Source organism: Opisthocomus hoazin, chromosome 6, assembly GCF_030867145.1.
Source record: "Opisthocomus hoazin isolate bOpiHoa1 chromosome 6, bOpiHoa1.hap1, whole genome shotgun sequence".
Lineage (NCBI taxonomy): Eukaryota > Metazoa > Chordata > Aves > Opisthocomiformes > Opisthocomidae > Opisthocomus > Opisthocomus hoazin.
In genome coordinates this window covers 36,230,608-36,250,135 of record NC_134419.1, presented here as the reverse complement: position 1 = coordinate 36,250,135, position 19,528 = coordinate 36,230,608, and the positions used below count along the sequence as shown (strand labels likewise).

At 38.6% G+C, this 19,528-nt stretch overlaps 1 protein-coding gene across 6 annotated transcripts in view; it reads left to right on the top strand.

Annotated features, from left to right (window-relative positions):
* Positions 1-19,528, top strand: part of BRINP3 (BMP/retinoic acid inducible neural specific 3) — a 200,293-nt gene that overhangs the window by 132,779 nt on the left and 47,986 nt on the right. For all 6 annotated transcript variants that reach the window (XM_075422735.1, XM_075422738.1, XM_075422740.1 and 3 more), the window contains 2 exons: positions 8,138-8,243; positions 11,069-11,305. In XM_075422735.1, the coding sequence (XP_075278850.1) occupies positions 8,138-8,243; positions 11,069-11,305 (343 nt within the window). The remainder of the gene's footprint in view (positions 1-8,137; positions 8,244-11,068; positions 11,306-19,528) is intronic.

The window sequence follows — 19,528 nt, the reverse complement described above, 5'->3', positions numbered from 1 at the left end:
TTCCCAATCATTCTTACTGGGCACTTCCTCAACTACTGCTGTCTGAAACCACCTGTAAACACTGATGGATACACATCTCAGACTAAAGGCCGGAATAGAAGCAGGGAGACTGGGGAGATTTTTTTTGCTATGAGTAATTTCCGTGTGAAAATTAAACATGGTAAATGAGGATGAATTTTGTATTTTTCTGACTGCTAGGGTTTTATCTGTTGCAGACAAGCCCTGAAATGTTTCCTTAGCTTTCAGCAGTACAGTGAATTCAGTAGTCTGGATGACAGTGAGCCAAAATACTACTAAAGTTTCCTACATCTTGCGAGAATCCCACAAATCAAGTCCTTAGAACCGCTTGGATGATGCAAAAGCTGTGGTTCATTTATCAAAGTAAGCATCCAGTCCTCTGGAGTCTTACAATTGGTATCTGAGTGCTTACGTTAGCTTTGGTTATGAGCATTACTCCTCTAACTCACTTAAATGATTTTGTAAACATCAGCAAACCTGTATGCTTCAGAATAGGTTCAACACGGTCCTTTGTGGTTTGCTGTTCTTTAGCTAATTTGATATTGGTCCTTGACTGGAGTTTCAAGTGCATTTGCAGATAGATATTTGAAGATGCTTTTTCCTATCAAATAATATTTAACAAGTGACATACACATTTAGTTTAAAAGGTCAGTGCCAGAGATTTGATTTTTGAATCCTTAGTGTGTTATAGTTTATACAGTGAACAAGTTTGCCAGTACTGTTGGCATACTTTGAGTAACAATCCCATAATCTATAGCTATGCACTATGCATGATACACAAATTTACTGCAGCAATGTTTGAAACCAGATTCCAGTCTCAGTTGTTCTTTCCATGTCTTTTCATAAATTTGTGGGATTTAAAGGCAAAGATTTGCTTTCACCATAAACTACACAATAGTAATGGAACAGCATAATCAATCAAAGTTGTAGAGCAATGTTCCTAAGCTAGTCATCAACCACTGAGGATGCATCCGTATGAAACGAAGTTTACAGCTTCCAGTATAAAGTTGCTTTTGTTTTCTAAACCAAATTTAAGCAAGCATTTCCCTTTAGTCTGAACATCTGATAGGGGTTTAATGATTAAATTAGAGATCAGTTGTAATTGTTAACTCTGTAGGTAGGCCTTCAAATATGCAGGGAAACATGTGAAAACCAGTAGCATAAGAGTTCTGAAAAACTATAAATTGAGAGCTGGCCCTACCAATGAGACAGAAAGGGCAAATGTTTTACAATCATTTACCAGAGGGAGTAAGTGGATGGGAAGTAATGAGGATGCAACCTAAAAATAAGTCCCTAAAACCATATATGTGACCCAGGCAGAGAGCAAGCCAGCAGACATGCACATTATGGACAGTAATGTGATTTCTTTTGAGAGGTTAGAATGACAACCCCATAAGGAGTAGTTTGACTGGAGTACAGTAAAATAAAGTGGACATGCCAAATGTCCTGCTGCAGATGTCACAGTGAGTGAGGTGTAGTGTTAAGAATTGTAGTACTATGGACAGAAAAATAAATTGGGAGTCTACGTGCACTCCAGGGGAGGAAATATAAGATCTGGAAATAGCTTAAATTGGTTAAGTTTTAGACATACTACCAGAAGGAATACTGCAACAAAGTTTTAGAATTGCACAGAGATACATAATCATATGTAGGATCTCCATGGAAAATCTGATTCTTAATTAACCTGCCCTTATCACTTTGAGCTTAAAGACTTTAAATCCCTGTTATGTTATTTTTAACCTTTAACATTTTTTTCCAGCAGAAGTTATTCCTGTTTTTTCTCTTTAAATGTAATATATATGTAATTTTTAAAACTGACCACAGTAAAGGTAAAATATTTCCGAATTATCCAAAGATAATTTTTGTATTGACCTAGACTTTATTTTTCCTGTCACTTCACAAAGAAAGAGAACACTTTAAATTTGTATTATAATTCAGGAGGGATTACAGGTTTTTTTATTCATACTTTTCCAACCTTATTGTTTGTTGCTCAGCTGTCTCTTTAGGCAATAAAAGCTGTCAAAAAATACTATTAGTATTCATTTAAGATGTGGGCAAGCAGAAGTATCTAAGTGTAAACTGAAACAAAGTACTCAGCTTTTATTACGTTTTTGCTGTCTATTATTTCTCCATAAGAGAACTTCACTCTCATCTATTCTTCAAGATTAATTAAAAGAGACAACTTGTTCTTTCTGAGAGAATGTCTGTCCTTATTCTCTGTATGAGACTGATGCACCCTCGATTTCTGAAAGTGCAGGAAATAGAGGCTCTGGTACCGCTGCCCTGGCTGGTGTTCCAGCAGCCTCATTTCCTGCAGACTTCTCTGTTGCTTTACATAAGGATGCATGGGAACATGGCATCTGACGTGCAGGGCATTTAAAATGTCCTTGAAGAGGGAGAATTGTGGCTGTGATGTCAGAACTGTCAGTGCTGCCAGTGATTTCAGCTGAGGTGAATCTTCACTTCCGATTTCCATAGCCTCGGGAGCGTTGCACAGTCTGCAGAGTGGGTGTTAGAGCCACACAAGGAGCGATCATTTCCCCCTCCCTACCTGACCCCTGTCTCGAGTATCTTTAGGAGTTAGTTCAACCTAGATATGTTTCCTGCTAGTTCAGAGCTGAGACATTTCTGAAAGTCTCAGTTTCTCATCTGGTTTTGCTGTGGCACAGTATAGGTTCAAAGACTTGTTTTGATGTTCTTGTGGGTTCTCCTAGAATTTACAGATAATGAATTGCTCTCTGACATAGTAAGGAATAGACTTGAACAGACAGGTGATTACTTCCTATCAGAAGGAAACTCAATAGCCTTAAAAATTCATAACGTTTTTAAAGAATTTAACAATAGGGCAGAATTCAAATAGTCTGAGTTCATCTCCAGTTTCTAGAATATTCTAATTTCCAAGGTATTTAATGCCTTATGTGGGGATAATACATTTCTATTTCATTGTTGTTGTAATGCAGTAGTCTAGCTGACAGTAAATCCCTAAATGCAGAAACAAAGGAGAGGGAATGGAGAGATTAAGACTGATGTCTTGGGAAGCTTTATTGCTGCATTCAGTGAAATGAAGTCATCTCCTTGCCCAAGAACTTGAAAGAAGTGTTATTCCACTTCTAATGAAGTTAATGGAAATTTTGAAATTTATTTCATTTGCAGAAGGATCAAGTTTACTGTCTCTGTTCCATCTTGCAACAGCAGATGATAGAAAAATATGATGGGAGTGATTCCAGGTCTCCTGAGTCAGTGGGCTCTTCTATGCTATCAACGCTGCTGGTAGAAAATTTGTTGAAAATGTTACATGCCTATGCGGTATTGTTGTAGAATGCTGGCAATTAAGAAAAAAAAAAGAATAGAAAACATTAATCCAACTGTTGACGTTGTGGGTGCTATTGGTTTGTCTGTACCTCCTTCAGAAATATTCATCTAGCTGGTAGCATGGTAAGTGTCAGTGCTTGGAACATTCAGAAGATATGATTTATTTTAATTATACACTAATTAGTGGGAGTCTTTTAATATGCTTAATGACACAAGTAGGGCAGCAGAGCAGCAACTATTGTGTGGTAAAGGAAAGTGCTGAAAGAAAGGTGCTTTTGTGAAAAACTGTTGAGTCTTGGGGAGGGGGGGGGAAGAGAAAGTTGGCAGGAGATCCACTTGTAAATAGAAAGTACATTTATTTCCTATTCGTTTGATCAACTTTTTTTTAGGTGAAATCAGCAGTGACTGCAGAATATGCAGGAGTGACAGCGGGTGGGAACACAGGCTGGAAGACAGGTCCATAGGGGAGGGGTAGATAGGAGAGTCATACAGGAAAATCCTGAAGACTTCGAGTTTCTCCCCGCCCCATGCTTCTGCCTTTTCTTCTGTCTGCACCAGTCGTTCTGAAGAGACCTTCTTCCATGAATAGTCGTGTATATATGATGAGTTTGCTCTAAACCGTTATTTCAGTGTTTAAAATTTTAAAAGGGTTTATACGAGTATGAACGCAGCTGCCTATTTTGAAGTGACTAGCGTTGTCTCATTCTCTTTTGTGTAGGCTTAGTTATCCTCTTTAGAAGCCAAATACAATTGTAAAGAGTCTTGCTGAAGAGGATAGTCCTTTATGAAAGACAGCACACTATGTCTGCATGGGCATGTAGTTAGGAATATTAGCTATGTGCATTTAAAAGGACACACCAGGAACAAAATTTCTGCAGAAATGTTTTTCCCTTTTATTAGGAAAGTCTTCCATAGGTTTAGTTATATAGGCAAAAAAAGCACGCTGTTTCCCAGGGAAATACTACCCACTGATATCACAAGAATTCAGCCCTGCTTAAGTGCTAGGAGGTATGTTCTCAGTGCACTTATAATCGGGTCGTTATCACCATGGTTATGAGATTTAACTGACTGAAAACTAAGCATTTGTCTCATTAATGCCAAATGTTATAGTTTATTTCTGGGAACTGAAAACCCTTCTGCCCAGGGAAAGCTGTTCTGTGATAATCTTTGAAAACAAGGCACTTGAGAATAGGCTGCCTGGCTCATGTCAGATGGTTTCACACATATTTTGTTACTGGTTCTTAGGGGGTTTTGGTTATTAAATAACTTTGTTCTGTGGTGTTTTGCTTTGTGAGTTAGCATTCTTTACAGACTGCAGGCCTAGCATGTGGTTAGGATGCTTTTTGCTCATATGCAGTAGTTCCTGGACTGCGGTAACATCTTAGCATACTCTTTGCATTTACATTTTACCTTTTTCTTTCCTGTTTTTGGTTTATCTTTTATTATACACTTTCAGACAAAAACTTCTCGGCTCTGATCTTGGGACTGAATATAGTAACACTTCTCTGCTTGTAAGATAATTAAAGAAATGTTATTGCTATTCCTATTTTTATTCTGTTGCTCCTGAAACACAAAATGTAAATCATAAGTGATATCGGTAACACTTGGATCAAACCAGAACTAATACATTTAGTCCTTTTTTTCCCCTGTGTAATCTGCTTTCTTATCAAAATGAGTCACCCCAAAATGAAATCCTTGCATTTGATCAGAAAATTTGACAAAAATTTGAGGATTTCATTTATCAACTACTCAAATTTTTCTTGTGATTAACAATCTTTGAGTAGGATTTGTACAGAGTATAAAAAAAGCATATGTAACTACATTGATTTGACCTCTGACTAGAAGCGTCATCCATGGGAAGTGGAGTTCGGATTATCTTAATCTGCTTTACTCTTTCTTTGTTGTATATTGGCACTATACATGTTGATTTTCTATGTGTTTTCTATGTAGAAGCTAAGAGTACCACAGCAAAGGATTTGACAGAGGCAGGCGAGGGTATTTGGAAAAGTAAAAGAATTAATACAAATACAGAGGTTTGAGTGAAACATAGTGTTTGGAAAAAGTCGTTATTTATTGTGCTTTAAATAGAACATAATTTATTATTGCCATTATTAGAACAATATTTTATTGTTTACCTATAACAGTATGAATGTTTGTAAGTCATCTCAAAATCTAACTGTGCTCAGATATTTTTCGTATATATATAGTTCTCTTGAATCAGTGGATTTATATAATCAGTCTCTAAAAGTCAAAAAAGCCATTTAATGATGATTTTTCCCCATTCTGCATCTTGGTACACCTAAATACACAAAGTGCTATAGCTCTCATAGTCATGAGTGGTAGTCTCTACCTATGTCTTGCATAATTCAAATGAAGAATGAAGATGCATTAAGAAAAAGGGACACAATAGTTATAAGCTACTTACTAGCCTTATTTAGTGATGCCAGGAGTCACAAGAGTAATAAGAATAGATAGAAATTGTAAAATTGTAGTTTATACATTTCATGTAACTTTCTGAAGCTGCATTGTCATATAGAAAAATAGTTGAAAAGAATAATAGTATGCAAAACAACACTAAAATAAATGGATCTTTAAATAAAGAGTTGCATAGATAAATGCTGAGCATAATCTTTCAGAACTGGGAGAAAACAACAACACTCATCTTTTTTTTATTGTCTTCTGTCTGTTTATCTTATTTAAAGTAGGTGACTGTCTTTGATATTGTACAAACAGATTAGGGTTCTGTTTATGGGCTCGGGGTACTACACAAAAGTGAGGTTTTAGAATCAAATTTTAGACCACTTGCTGGGAGAGGGAGAGGACTGAAGGGTCACAGGTGAGTCAAAACTGTAATTTGTCCAAGCCAAATCTGTGGCCTGTGCAAGAGTCTTTGTGCTGATAAAGGATGATTAAGCAAAAATGCAGTAAATCTGGCCCTAGCATAAATATTAAAGACTGCCAAATATATGCAGGGAGGAGATATCCTGAATCAGTCTCATTTCCTTGCGCCGCTGGCACTCTGCTAACAGGTCTGGCTGAAGACAGTTCTGTGTATCCTCTCCACAGGCTACTGGCACTGCAAAGGGTCTGCTTCTCCGCTCTCACAAACGCTAGTTCAAAGTGATGGAAAGGTACTAAAAGCTTGGCATAGGGTAGCATTTTGCATTTGCTTTGCAAAAGTGCAAGAGATCTTGGAAAATGTGGAATCTCTGTGGTTTCAAGAATAGCATGATCCAGCTGCAGCCACCCTCACGTGCTGGTGGTAGCACAGACTGTAAGAGAGCCCAGGCAATCTTAAGCGACATGAAGTTACATGGATTATTTTAGCAAACCTTCATATTCTTTTTGAAACATTGTTAAAATAGCAAACTTCCTTCTGTTTGTAAGAATTAGTTAGTTGTCTGTTTGCGTGTCAGTTGGCTGCTCAATGGAGGTGTGTATTTTGGAAATGACCTCCTCGACCCTATAATTTAGGCTTATTCTTCAGGAGATCCAGAGCTGAACATACTATCTGAAGTAACAGGAAATACAAGTGGTTATGTTCAAAACTGAGAGAGATCACCAAATAAGGGTAAATCTGGCCACTACCTCTGAGATGGTAAAAGGAAGAGAGCTGAGAAGTTCCAGAATCATGGCTGGGAGCAGTTTTGGGAGGGGATAAGATAGAGGAGTTGGTCATCCTTCAGCAGTATAGGAGACTAGGACATATCCCATGGCCAGAATTTCCTGCTATGGTTCTGTTTGTATTGTATTCCATTTTCACTTTGTTCTTTCTGCCTGGTCTTGGTATAAAGGAGAAGGAACTACAAACCCCTGAATTTTCTACAGCACCCAATCCAGTTTGAAAAATGTGAGATAATCATATAGTCGTCTATCCTGAGGGTTTGGGTTTTCTCTTTGAGTCTCTATACAGGCAAAAAAAAAAAAAACAACAAAGCTGAGGCGCTGCCTGATCTGCTGTGGAGCTGCCCTCCTGTCTTCTGGGCATCAATCACAACATCGCTTCAAAAGCTGCAATGCTTCGTTGCGGAGAAACTACAGTAGAATTTTTTTTTTTTTTTTTTCTTAGGGTAACATTTAAAAAAGAAATTAGCCTTTGCATTTATTTGGTTGACACTTAAGAATTATCCATAATATTCCAGGAAGCATGTAAATCACTTGTGGTCTTTTTTAAAAAAATATTTTTACTCATTTAAATACCTGCCAAGCATAATCCTCAGTTGTTAAGACAGAGCTCTACTTGTGGTGATTCAGTTTTGATAAATTTAGCTGTGGTCACAGATTCGGTGATCACAGTAGGCAGGATGTCTAGAGTTTTGTGTCTAAAATTATGTTAGGCCCTTCCCTAATGACAAATATCCCACTACCACCACCTCATAAAAGGTTTCTACTCCTGAATCCTGCCGTGCTACACAAGAAAAGTCAAAAGTTTTTTCCACCACTTCAACAAGGAGTTGCCATTTGCACAGGTTTCATCATTGAAAATTGCAGTCCTCATTTTTAAGAACAATGTTTATTAAACTAATTCTAATTCCCATAGCTATGAAGAAATAAATTGCCTTTAGACTGCTGGTCAGCTGAAGTATTTGTAAGGATTCTCTGCAGTAAGAATAGCACTCCCTGAAGTTTGTGGCACTGGTAAAACATTTGCAGTCATGCTTTTTGTAATTAAATTGAGCTAATTCTCCTTAATCAAGTCTGAAATGTACAGCCAGCTGAATTAAAGGAAAACTGTGAAATGAGCTTCTGAACTCCTTGGTCTGTTTTGAATAATATAGCAAATGCTTTTCCATTCCCTTACCATCAGGTAACAGAAACGCGGACTGGTCCTCTTGGCTGCAGTAACTATGACAACCTAGATTCTGTCAGCTCTGTTCTGGTTCAGAGTCCTGAAAATAAAATTCAGTTGCAAGGTACGTAGGTGCAATTTCATTAATTTGTTTTGGAACAGGATGACATTTATCACACTATTGGTTTTTCTTTCTTACACCTCATAAAAGGTCATTTTCCTAATTTTTTTTTTGTGTGCACAATAAGTACATTCCAGGCAAAGTGAAGGAAATGTCAGTAACTCGTGTTGCCTTTGAAATGGAAACAATTTCTGTACACATCCGAAAACAATTTGAATAATGCTGTTAACATTTTACAGCCCTATTTAGCAACCACTTGCACACCTTTTAAACAGCCTGATTTCCCGTAGATTCCACCAAGCAGGTTGTGACATTTAGTTCGCTCAGCCTGCTTTTCACGTACTGAGTAGTAGCTTATACCTCATGCAGTTGTCCCACTGAAATACATGGAGTCGCCACAGGAGCACGATATAGACTTTCAAAGGCTCTAAATAATGAAGAGTCCAAAGGCTTCTCTTGGGCCTTTTAAGAGAACTTGGACAATTAGGCATCTCACGCATTAGAAAAATAATAGTAATTACATATTAAAAAAGAGAAAGAGAGAAAGGAAAAGCAAAAGAAAAAGAAGGAAAAGGAAGAAAAGAGGCATAATTTCTAATTCACTTTTTGTTAATTCCAGTAGGTGCATTTCCCAGGCTTCATATTAGCTATGTAAACATTTTTCAAAAGTCACCTTGTAGGGTATTAGGCCATTAATAATTGCTTTTTTCAGTTACACAAAATGTAGCATGAACAACTTGTTATTATTACTATGAAAACAGATGAAGTCCTCTTTCATTTATATGCTTGTGTATACCTCTGTATATACCATGAGAGAAGAACACGGTTCTTAATTTGCAGTTAAAGGTAGCTATACAATTATTTCCAGTTTTAAAAATTTTCGACGTTGAGTCATAAATCAGTTGGACATAGAATGTGAAGTTGTTCCTGACTATTAAGAAGGGCTGTCAGGGAAAGATTATCTTCCTGTTTAACACATCCATGTGCTTTCTTTGCTTTCTTCCCAGAATAGGTTAACAGCCATAAAATCATACAATGATTTCAAAGACTGCATATTTTTTTTAAAAAGAGCTGTTGATTTCCACTGGGATGTAATGAAATGTTTCCAGAAATAATTTGTGATTTTCAGTGGTTTCCAGCACATGCACGATGTTTGTCAGTTAAAATTTTGAAAATAATCTGTGCATCCCTCAGACAGCAGTTTGATGCATGCCATTGGATTGTCATTATGAGAAATACATTATCAGAACTGCGTAAACTGTTTCATACTTACCATGGAAGAACTGAGCAAGACTCAAGTTTGCTTATCTGGACTTTCTTTTCATTTCACAGTTTCAAGGCTTTTCACAAGTCTACAGGTACACTGATAAGTTTACTCAGCCAACAAGAGTTTTACAAATTTTGACACGAGGTAGAAGAAAACAGAAACAGACCTGGTTTTAGCAATTGTGACATGACTTTCAGGAAGGGTTACGAAATGGCTGTCAGAGCTATTATTTTTATGTACCTAAAAATAAGGGGTAAATCTCTGTGAAATTGTCCATGTGCCTATGTAGAAGGAACCTACATCACAAATTACCAATCCATATGCTGAGAAATTACCGGGACCACAAATAAGATCCATTGGTTCTAGAGAGATTATTTTTGCCACAGAAAATAATGAGAAACAATAAATAAAAATTTATAATGCACCTTGCAGTGGCTTTTTGATTGGCTGATTACTATTGTCGCTAAAGCGTTCTGATAGCTAGGTAGTTAAAATGCTTCTATACAAAATATTCATTCCCATCATTGGGATCACATAAACAGTAGTCAAAATTTTCAGATGAGTATGTCTAAACTTCTGGTCACAAATATTCTGGATTTTTGATTCACCTGCTTTATGGTTCTGACACATCAATGTGACGTGATTTTGCAAGGCCTCAGCATGTCATGGCAGAGTGAAGTGTGAAAACACTTTGCAAAGTGATTTGCGACACTGCAGGAGGTTTTTTTGAAACACCATGGAAGTTAGACATTTCACCCTTTCGCCATGCTAAACCTGTAGTAGATTTAAGAATAAATTTTGTTTTGCAAGGTGTTATAGCCCTACCCATCACATCCAATGGACTGTCCCTTAGCAGGTAAATACCAGTGTTAGAAGAAATGAAATATCAGCTGAATTTTATTTTTCTTAAATTTCCTCCTACCCAATTTTTCCCATTCTTCCTAGTTTATCTCTACAGAATCACAAATAGATAACTACAGTTGTTTAGACAAGCTGTATCTTGTTGTGTCAAAGGCAACATGGAAAGCAAGTCCAATGCAGAGTGGAAATGGTTACCTTCACACCTCTTTCTGATTATACCGTCTCTTTACTGTGTCTTTCAGGGCCGCTTTCCCTTCATCAGCACTCTCAAAATTTAGATTAGCTGCTAATACCAAGATTATAATTCAACTGTATGCTTCACTACTGCAAAGCTCTTACTGCTGAGGCTGTTCATTTGGCAAATCTTTACAAGAAATTGATGTAATACTTTTTCTTTTTTTGACAATATCCCTAAAAAGAAATTACACCAGTAAATGCTCTATCTGAGGAACACAGGTTACTAGTTAGTGGAATGGATGTTCCATACTCAGAGAAATATGTGAGGAATATAGCTGAAATTAATTCTTAAGAAAGGAAATATATAACACAGTGCAAATGCTAGACAGATGTATAAATAATCCTAAAAAAATGTCATATAGTTCTCTTTTTAACAATTTTTTGTTTGGTACAGAAGTTGGGGAAACTTCTTGGCTCGAGCATTCCTTAGTGTTTAATAACGTATTACTTTTATTTCCTTCAGGTCTTCAGGTCATCCTGCCTGAGTATCTGCAAGAACATTTTGTCCAGGCAGCCTTGAGCTATATTGCCTGTAATTCAGAGGGGGAGTTCATCTGCAAGGACAATGACTGCTGGTGTCAGTGTGGCCCCAAATTCCCAGAGTGCAACTGTCCCTACATGGACATTCAAGCCATGGAAGAAAACCTGCTCCGCGTAAGTGAGACTTGGAATGCATACAACAATGAATTTGAAGAATCTGGTGAGTTTTACCAAATTTTTGTCTATTTGATTGTAGCTCACAAAAACTGTTTATACAACAGACTCCACCTGAAACCTCCAGAATGGTTCATACATCTAAAGCTAAGCGTACTTAAATGCATCCTGGATCCGAGTCTTAATAATTACAGCTTTCTGATAGGAGGTGGTGTCCTCACCTCGTGATGAACAGCAAGTCTATGTAATTACATTAGGATTTAGGCAGCTGTGTGTGAGTATTCGTCTGCTATACTTTTTGGAGTTCAGGGCTGTGAGGACTTGGTCTCTATTGAAGCAAGAAGTGTACTAGAGGGGACAGAAAGCAGAACAAATCAGGAGCAAAGTCAGGTTATACACACTTTATCTGGGTATTCTGCATTTTTGTTCTGTAATGCTGCTGAAACCGCTGGTTCATTTTACATCCATTTTTCAGAGTTGGGTTAAAGTTTCTGCTGTACTTCCCCTTTATCCTGTCCCTCCAGTGATACCATGAAGCTGACATAGAGAGCATAGCCAGTCCTTGCGTTACCAAGTAGTTAATAGTTCATCCCGTCATAGTTGGCAGCTTACTTCTTAGTATGAACTTAGTATAAACTGGAACTTCCCATGTTGTCTCTACAACATGTTTGTGCCACATTAATTTTCTTTAAAGCATCGAGGTTTGTTTCATAAATCATTTCACCTGTCCTGATCATCAGAACTGCCAGTCCCATGGAGAATGGGAACTGCAGGTAAAATCAGCTTCTGAACAACTGTTTTCACAACTCACTCAGTGATGTCAGTAACAGCTGTCTAGCCAGATGGTGGGAAAGGTAAGGAGAGCTCAGCAGACCTGGGAAAAATCACTGAGGGGAAAACAAAAAAGAAATGAGGGAGATAAGGAAGAAGCAGAAAAAAGAAAAAATCACAGGTTTTAATGAGTTGTGAGAGAATGAGTCAGTAGAAAAGAGAGGGAAGAACACTTCAGTGGTCATGGGAAGAGTGTGGGAGAGAAGAAGAAATATCAGTACAATACTGAATTGTGAACAGTACATTGTATACATTCATTTTCTGTATTTGTTGTTTTATTGTTAAGGACTGAATTCTCAATTCAAGGCTGAAAATTTGAAAAGACACTACTGGTTAGAATTTCATTTCTTGTAACTTTTGGTGAGACCTAATACCTTAATCTGTGTCTGTATGGAAGATCTCAGGCCCTTTTCCCAGCCCCAGTCACACTCTTAGCATGAGGACACCAGGACTGGCAATCTTTCTCCTTGGAGGATTGCAGACTTGTCTGACTGTAAAAGCATGAATTTATAGGGTGGGTTTTTTGGACGTAAAAATTCATTTTCCCAGTGACTATTTTGACACCTCTAATCACAGAACGGTAGGGGTTGGAAGGGACCTCTGTGGGTCATCTAGTCCAACCCCCCTGCCGAAGCAGGGTCACCTAGAGCAGGCTGCACAGGACCTTGTCCAGGTGGGTCTTGAATATCTCCAGAGAAGGAGACTTCACAACCTCCCTGGGCAGCCTGTTCCAGTGCTCCGTCACTCTCAGAGTGAAGAAGTTCTTCCTCATGTTCGGACGGAACTTCCTATGCTTCAGTTTGTGCCCATTGCCCCTTGTCCTGTAGCTGGACACCACTGAAAAGAGTCTGGCCCCATCCTCCTGACACCCACCCTTCAGATATTTATAAACATTTATTAGGTCCCCTTGCAACCTTCTCTTCTTCAGGCTGAACAAGCCCAGCTCCCTCAGCCTCTCCTCATAGGAGGGATGCTGCAGTCCCCTTATCATCCTCGTAGCCCTCTGCTGGACTCTCCCCAGTAGCTCCTCATCTTTCTTGAAGTGGGGAGCCCAGAACTGGACACAGTACTCCCGATGGGGCCTCACTAGGGCAGTGTAGAGGAGAAGGAGAATCTTCCTCGACCTGCTGGCCACGCTCCTCCTAATGCATCCCAGGATCCCATTGGCTTTCTTGGCAGCCAGGGCACACTGCTGCCTCATGGTCAACCTGTCGTCCACCAGGACACCCAGGTCCCTCTCCGCAGAGCTGCTCTCCAGCAGGTCCGCCCCAAGCCTTTACTGATACATGGGGTTGTTCCTCCCCAGGTGCAGGACCCTGCACTTGCCCTTGTTGAACCTCATCAGGTTCCTCTCTGCCCAACTTTCCAGCCTATCCAGGTCAAGCTGAATGGCAGCACAGCCTTCTGATGTATCTACCACACCTCCCAGTTTGGTGTCATCAGCAAACTTGCTGAGGGTACGTTCTAACTCTTCATCCAGGTCATTGAAGAAGAAGCTAAACAAGTATTTATGGCGTCGTGCTGTCATTTACTACTTCTCAAACTAGGACAAGCATATTGACTCTACAGAAGGGCACAGTACTGTTTACCATATTTTGTCCCATTTGAATGGGATGTGGTACTGTTCAGTGCTGGAACAACAGCACATGATGCCATCTAGTTAAGAGCAATTTTAGTTAAGCTGGAAGAGCACACATATTTGAATCTGTGAAGGATTCTTACAGCAAGCTGTATAGGGGCATCAAATTACATGTTTGAATAGTTGTCAGCTACATGTATAGTCTTCTGTTCAGGACAGACATGAACGTTAGGGGGAAAATGGGTAAGAGTTAAATTCTGTCTTTTTAAGAAAGGCTCTTTGGCTATGGTGTGTGAATCACTAAAATGGAAACTTCACATACATCTGTCAATTAGGTAATTGGTAGTAGGTGTGGTTATTAGAAAGTGCAAAATATAGATTATTAACATCAGTAAGACATACTCCACACCCACTCTCTAGCCCTTGAATTATTTAAATAATTTTTGATTTAATAAATATACAAAGCATGACTTCCACATCTCATAGGTAGGTTAGAAAATCTCTGCCTTTAACTTATAAACTGTTTTGCATAAAGACGTTTGTGGAAAGATGAGGTGGATAGCCTTGCACGTGTATGGGTCTGTACTTCATTGAAGAAAAAGTCAGCACGTAAAATTTTGATAGACAGCTTAGTCGTTGCCCTTTCAGCCTCCCTGTATAAATGATGTACTACCATCTGAACAGTTCTTCTGGTAGTCACAAATGGTCTTTAAGCATTTCTAGCCACAGTGATTATTGAGACAGATTCTGAAAAATTTGGAGCTTGTGAACCATTTAAACTATGAAAAACACTATTCACAAGTATCAGCATGATCTGTTTCATGTTAATAGCATGTTCTGAGAACAAAAATGTCCTTTACTAAACAAAACCAAGGTTTTAAATAGATATTTTATAACTTTGATGTGAGATATATATCCTTCAGTCTTTGTCTAAATCAGAGACTTAGACAGGACTAGGGACAGTGGGTATAAACTGAAACACTGAAGCTCCATCTGAACATCAGGAAACACTTTTTCAATGTGAGGGTGACAGAGCACTGGCACAGGATGCCCAGAGAGGTTGTGGAGTCTTCCTCCTTAGAGATATTAGGGCAACAAAACTGGTGAAGAGCCTAGAGCACAAGTCTTACGAGGAGCAGCTGAGGGAACTGGGGTGGTTTATCCTGGAGAAGAGAAGGCTGAGGGGGGAGACCTTATTGCTCTCTACAACTACCTGAAAGAAGGAGATTGTAGTGAGGTGGGTGCTGGTCACTTCTCCCAAGTAACTAACGATAGGATGAGAGGAAATGGATCCAGGTTGTGTCAGGGGAGGTTTGGATTGTATATTACGAAAAATTTCTTTACTGAAAGAGTTGTGAAGCGTTGGAACAGGCTGTCCAGGGAAGTGGTGGAGTCACCATCCCTGGAGGTATTAAAATAAACAAAAAACATGTGGATATGGCACTTCAGGACATGGAATAGTAGGCGTGACGGTGATGGGTTGATGGTTGGACTTCATGATCTTAGAGGTCTTTTCAAACCTTAATGATTCTATGATTCTGTCCAAAAGCTGACTGGCCATGGTTTTGGTCAACTGGGTCTAGGTGGCCCTGCTTAAGCAGGAGTTTGGATCAGAGGTCCTTTCCCACCTCAACCATTCTATGATCAAAGAGTTTTCCTGGTTTTCACATAGGACGACTCTGGTGTGCAGTTTGGGTGTGCTACCACTACCAAGTGACAACTCTCTTTTGAGCAACTGTATTTATTACAGATTAGATGACCATACATATTCCAGTTCAGAATGTGTCATTCATTGTTATGTGCAGATTTCATTTCATTCAAGCTTTTCTGGCACCTTTTAAATTCTTGAATCTCATTTTGGAGGACACGGAGCAGTATGTTATTTATCTCTCAGTAAATAATACTGCCTTTTTCATCTCTCTAGTTCCCCCCCAGCAATACATACTCGATCACTATTAGCTCGGTGAGCTTCACATAGGCGCTTAATATCAGAGTATGTACTAAGGTCTCAAAGAAACTTCAGGAGTTACTTTTAATTGTTTACTCTGAACCATCTGTTTATCCTTTATCCTATCTTGTGGCCTCCAGACTCAGCTACTACCCTTGCAAATGAGCAGCTGTTTCCTTAGCAAAAATCCATACTAAAACTATTCAACATTTATTAACAAATTTTACTAGTTTCTTGAGGCCTTTGGCTGAATTAAGGTATAAGCAAAGCTCTATCTGACAACATTATTCCAAGAAGCTGTGTTTTTTTCTAATATGTGGCCTTAAAATATCACCTCTAATGGAATCGAGCAGCATTTCATTTACCCTTCCTTATTGTGCATGAAACTAGCCTTTCACAGGAATTTGTAGCCTGAAAGGACAACTAGATAATCTAGTTGACCTGTTGTTATCACAAGACACGAAGTTTCACTGAGATTCCAGAGTATGGAGTTTGCCTGTGTTAGGTAGATAAAAGCACAGTAATCTTCACTAGTATGCCTGTAGCCTGCTCCACCTTTTCAATGTGGCGTTCTTTTAATATTGCCAATTTTCCTGCACCCCTTCTGCCACCAATACTAGGAGGATGTACCTGTCCATCTTTTCAACCTCATTCTGTTAGTAAACTTTATCTCTCCATCTCAGGAAAAAACTTTGACCTAAGCACTCAAGAGCTAATTAGTTTCACACAGTAAAGTGCATTGAAAGATTCCTTGAAAAAATTCTCCATTTTTTGAAGAATGTAGGACTTCCATAGCTTACGGTTACAGCAGTGTTGAAGATGATGTTAGTGAATATGTTGTATTGTTACACATCACTGATTTTGGGACTCTCTTAGCAAGAGTTTACACACAAAGAAGCAAATTCTAACATACGACTCTGTTGACGACTGACTGGCAATTTAGCATTTTATAGAGATTGACCCACTGCTCTAAAACATATGAAAGCCACGAAGACCTGTAAAAACATCTGCAGGCTCTGGACTCTGACATCAAGGATAAGAATACGATCATGCATTGTCTGTACCATAATCCTGGTGTGGCTGGCTGCTGAGTGCCTTTGGAAATCTGGTGAATTCATTCAAACAGTTTAAGTGATAGCAATTTTCTTTTAAGATGGTCTGCTCATTGACGCCTAAAAGAAATTTGTAGCAGTCCGTGTTGCAACTTAATTTCATATTTCTAAATTAAAAAGGCTATTAAAATAAATAAGGACATGGATGATAGGGTTGCTCAAACAATAGGAGATGGAAAAAGAGCATTTTCATAATTTATTTTTTTATTGCTAACATTTATGAGACCTCCTGGAAACATGAAAGTAAAATCTTCCATCCAAGCATTTATTTTTACATAGCGCACATGCAATGGCAGCTTGCTGCCTTGTGTTTGTGTATTTTCCAAGTGCTGAGCAGTTGATTTACACACACACACACCCACCTCCCCCTTGAAGGCAACAAAATCTCTTTTGGAATATTTCCTTGAAAGGCATGGAATGAGGAGATGTGCAACAAATATTGCAAGTTGTACTTTCAAAGTAGATTTGGAACTGAAAACTTATTCTTTCAAACATATAGTTTGAATACAAAATGCTATGGAAGGAAATAGCACCCTTACAACAAATTTGGACTGAAATTTTACTGTCGCAGTTGGGCTTAAAGGTGATTCGCTGAAGCACTGAAATATGTACTTATTTTAATCATTTGTAGTCCATTAACTTCATAGATTTGACTTGTGTGCTTAAATGTTCAGCCACAGCTTAAATAGATCAGAGCCATCTAGGACCTTGAAGAACTTGTGCCATTGAACACAAAAACTGTTTATGCTACAGGACTTGTGGCTTCACAGGCATAATTAAACAACAAAAGTAATCATCTAAAGGTGTTGGAATGTATCCCTCTACAGTTTTAAAAGACAAGTTTGTCTTCTCAAAATGTAGAGTTTTATTTTTTCAGTCACTTCTGTATCTGCTTTATAGAGATATTTCAGAAGGCAAATTTCAGTATCACAGAAAGTGCAAGTGGTATAAGTGCAGCCAAAGTAAATTGATGTTAACTTTCACATTAGTATTTGCTGAAACTATGTTTCATTGTGCATCCATCCTCCATCAATGCTTTGATTGCAAAACACTAGCTGGAGTAAATTGATGTTGCAAGCTATTTCTTCTTAAATCCCTGGATTCCCTGGATGTGGACTTCGGGTCTAATGCATTTCATAATTCCCTAATAACTCCAGGATGTCTTGCTATTGAGCATTGGTTACCCTTTAGACATACTGAGTTAAAATAATCTGAAGAAATCCACAGTTTTGAAAGGTTCTCCTAAAAATTAGATCTGAATCTTCAGTCAATGTATAGCACTACATAGAAAGTTACCTTGCTTGAAAGTTTTCTTGTTTACATCAGCATAGATTGCTTTTGAGATTTTAGTCCTGGTTCCTCAGTTCAATTACATTTTTCCATTTCTTTATAATGATTGAATTAATGATGTTCCCAAATTCCCTTCTGTAAGAGAATTGGATTCAAAGGGTTGAAGAAAGCTGGTTCTAATAGAGGAGATGATAAGCTTATGACTGAATTCAATATCAGTAATACTGAAGATGAGGAAGTTCAGGCATCCCGTTCTTTTTTTGAGAGTATGAAATATGAGCATACTGTAATGTTCCTGTATGAAATATGACCTGGACAGGCTGGAAAGTTGGGCAGAGAGGAACCTGATGAGGTTCAACAAGGGCAAGTGCAGGGTCCTGCACCTGGGGAGGAACAACCCCATGCATCAGTAAAGGCTTGGGGCGGACCTGCTGGAGAGCAGGTGAAATATGAGCATACTCTAAAATCACAGAATCACACAGAATCCCACAGAAACACCTTTGTTTGCCATCCCAATAAGTCACAGATTTTTGTTACTTCTCTGGCATGAATTCTTTCTAAAAACTGCCTTAGCGAAAGTGGGCACAATGGGATTCCTTGTTACTACCTCTCACTGTCTTCAAATGAAAGTCACCTAGCTGACAAGTAAAAAGGTAAATTTTCCCAGCTGCCAAGCCTGCAGACTGACTACATGATGTAGACATCAGCCTGGGTTCTAACCTTCTCCCTTATTACCAGCAGTAATGACAACCCTAAGATCTAAACAATGCCCTCAGTAACTCCTGTGTAAAGTACAGTGATGGTGTTTTCAAAATTATCACAAGGACTTTTAATCACCAAGTGAAAATTACGTTTGTGTTTGTAGGGGCCCTTATGATCCTTCTAGTACAGGAGAAAAGGGAAAAAAAGAAAAAAAAAAAAAAGAGAAACTGCATTCTAAGATAGACATTTTAAAACACAGTTAATGTACCAAATGGCTCATTTACACCTGTTCCAAATTACTAAAAGTGAGTAAAAGGGCAGAAGGTAACTGCAGGTTTAAAGTGGAAATGTCAGTTTAAACATAGATGTTGCTATATGTACACTCTGATCGGAAGAAGCTTCTTGCAATTATAATGGAAAAATAGTGTCCAGAGTGACTTTCGGAGTCTATGCTGAGATTCCAGGTCTTAAATAACGTTGCAAGATGACCATGTTTGATCTGGCGTCACAGGCAGACTGTAAATTGAGAGTCCCAAGCTGTCATTTGCAGTGAAGAGAGTTTCCACTAGACGTTCTCTCTTACGACAGTCCAGTGACATACTACTGCTTTTCCAGTTACTGTGTTTCAATGCAAATGCATGTGACATAAGCTTAAAAATGAAATCTGGAACTAAAACTGAATGCTGGAGGATTTTCTTCAATTTATAAAATCAACAGGCTTAACCTTGCTCTCTAATAGGCCTTGTTCTCCTTGATTCGTAAGGATGAGAGCATGTACCCTGCAAGATCATCGTGCACTGTGCGTGC